The sequence below is a fragment of the Etheostoma cragini genome, unplaced genomic scaffold (assembly GCF_013103735.1).
Source record: "Etheostoma cragini isolate CJK2018 unplaced genomic scaffold, CSU_Ecrag_1.0 ScbMSFa_1380, whole genome shotgun sequence".
Taxonomy (NCBI): Eukaryota; Metazoa; Chordata; class Actinopteri; order Perciformes; family Percidae; genus Etheostoma; species Etheostoma cragini.
This window is the reverse complement of record NW_023265430.1, coordinates 1-2,201: the sequence shown is the minus strand read 5'-3', so window position 1 is coordinate 2,201 and position 2,201 is coordinate 1. Positions and strand designations below refer to the sequence as shown.

Sequence of the window (2,201 nt, the reverse complement as noted above, 5' to 3'; positions counted from 1 at the left end):
TCTGGGATCGAACCTGGGATCAGACGCGGGTACGAACCCAGACGCGGGTACGATCCGAGACGCGGGTACGATCCCAGACGCGGGTACGATCCCAGACGCGGGTACGATCCCAGACGCGGGTACGATCCCAGACGCGGGTACGATCCCGGACGCGGGTACGATCCCAGACGCGGGTACGATCCGAGACGCGGGTGCGATCCCGGACGCGGGTACGATCCCAGGCGCGGGTACGAACCGAGACGCGGTTAGGAACAAAGACTAAAATACTTCATTAATGAATCCATCTTCTCTACCTGTTCTCAGGGGGAACTAGACTCCGCCTCCTCCAGCCTAAGCCCCGCCTTCTCCGCTCACCTGCAGGAGGCTGAACAACGAATCAGATCGCAGAGACAGCTGGACCAGGTACTCTCGCATGTGTTCTGGAAGATTCTACGCTTACGAGGAATACTTTCATTAGTTGGAAGTTATTATGAATGACACATAACTCTGAATATTACACACTGGAGCTTTAAATTAGTTAAATTAATAATAAGGTCACTACTCTCGTTGGATTTGGGTGTTTTTTTGTCAATTTTATAGCATTTGGAGAAAAAACAATTGGGGAAAGAACTTTAAAAAACTGTGTGGAAAAGAGAAAAAATTCAATTAAAGTGACTAAAATGTGAACAAATATCAAATAAAGTGAAAGCTTCAGATTATTTGATGTATTTCTGTAATATATAATAAGATTAATACTCCGTGATGTTGTTGCAGCTGCAGCTGGAGGTGGAGCTGCTGCAGAGAGAGAAGAAGAACGCCGACGTGGTGCACGCTTTCTATCTCAGTGAGTCTGCTACACACACACACACACACAGAGACACACAGAGACACACACACACACACACACAGAGACACACAGAGACACACACACACACACACACAGAGAGACACACACAGACATAGACACACAGACACACACATAGAGACACACTCACACACACACAGAGACACGCACGCACACACACACACACAGAGACACACATACACAGACATAGACACACACATAGAGACACACACACACACACACACACACACACATAGACACACAGACACACACATAGAGACACAGACACACACATAGAGACACACGCACACATAGACACACAGACACACACATAGAGACACACACACACATAGACACACAGACACACACATAGAGACACACACACACATAGACACACAGACACACACATAGAGACACACGCACACACATAGACACACAGACACACACACACACACACACATAGACACACAGACACACACACAGAGACACACACACACATAGACACACAGACATAGACACACACATAGAGACACACACAGAGACACACACACTAACCATGTAAAGATCAACGAGCTGCTGACAGACATGTTTAAATTTGATTTCACTGTTTTAATTAATTCAATAAATTAGTTTTTTCTCTTAAACCCACCGGCCAGTTTCATATGAGACATCTGCAGCATGTTGCCTTCTTAGTGTCTTTTTCAGCGGTTATTTACAGACGCACAAATGTGTGTGTGTATACATATATACACACACATATACACAAACACATTAGTGTAAATATAAGGTATAAAGGGATGAAGAGAACCATGTGGTCTGCCCCAGCTCGGCGGTTCCAGATGCTCCAGGTGTTGTGCGCTCACCTGCAGGACGTCCTGAAGGACCAGACCAGTCTGAGACAGAGGCTGATGAAGCCGCTGGGACGCACACACCTGCCGGTCCCAGCTCACCTGCACAGGTAGCCAGACAACATGTAACACACACCTGGAACTACGGCCTTCCTCCGCTGCTTTTATTTTGGATTTTTTTTTTAAAGATTGAATATTTTAAGAAAAAGGGCATTACAAGAAATACAGTTGAAAATTTTTCGAATATTACGAGAAAAAAATTGGAACATTTTAACAAAAATACAAAAAGTTGCAATATTTTGCGGCGGTATTGAAGTCCCGCCCACACACCCATCCCGGCCAATCGGGAGTCTATCCCAGCTGTCAATCATCCGGGTTTCTACCGCTGCCGGCAAACGTCTTTTAGAAAGAAAATATAATTCATAAAAATACTTCCAACTAGACTTCCAACAGTGTGTGTGTGTGTGTGTGTGTGTGTGTGTGTGCGTGTGTGTGTGTGTGTGTGTGTGTGTTGCAGGTCTGTGGTGGAC

At 45.7% G+C, this 2,201-nt stretch overlaps 1 protein-coding gene across 1 annotated transcript; it reads left to right on the top strand.

Annotated features, from left to right (window-relative positions):
* Nucleotides 1–249: 249 nt before the first annotated feature.
* Nucleotides 250–2,195, top strand: haus2 (HAUS augmin like complex subunit 2; the record flags this gene model as incomplete). The annotated part of the gene is made up of 4 exons (XM_034865303.1): nucleotides 250–402; nucleotides 754–823; nucleotides 1,649–1,781; nucleotides 2,189–2,195. Coding segments are annotated over 4 exons (363 nt in total), but the record flags the coding sequence as incomplete, so codon positions are not given.
* Between the last annotated feature and the right edge of the window lie 6 nt (nucleotides 2,196–2,201).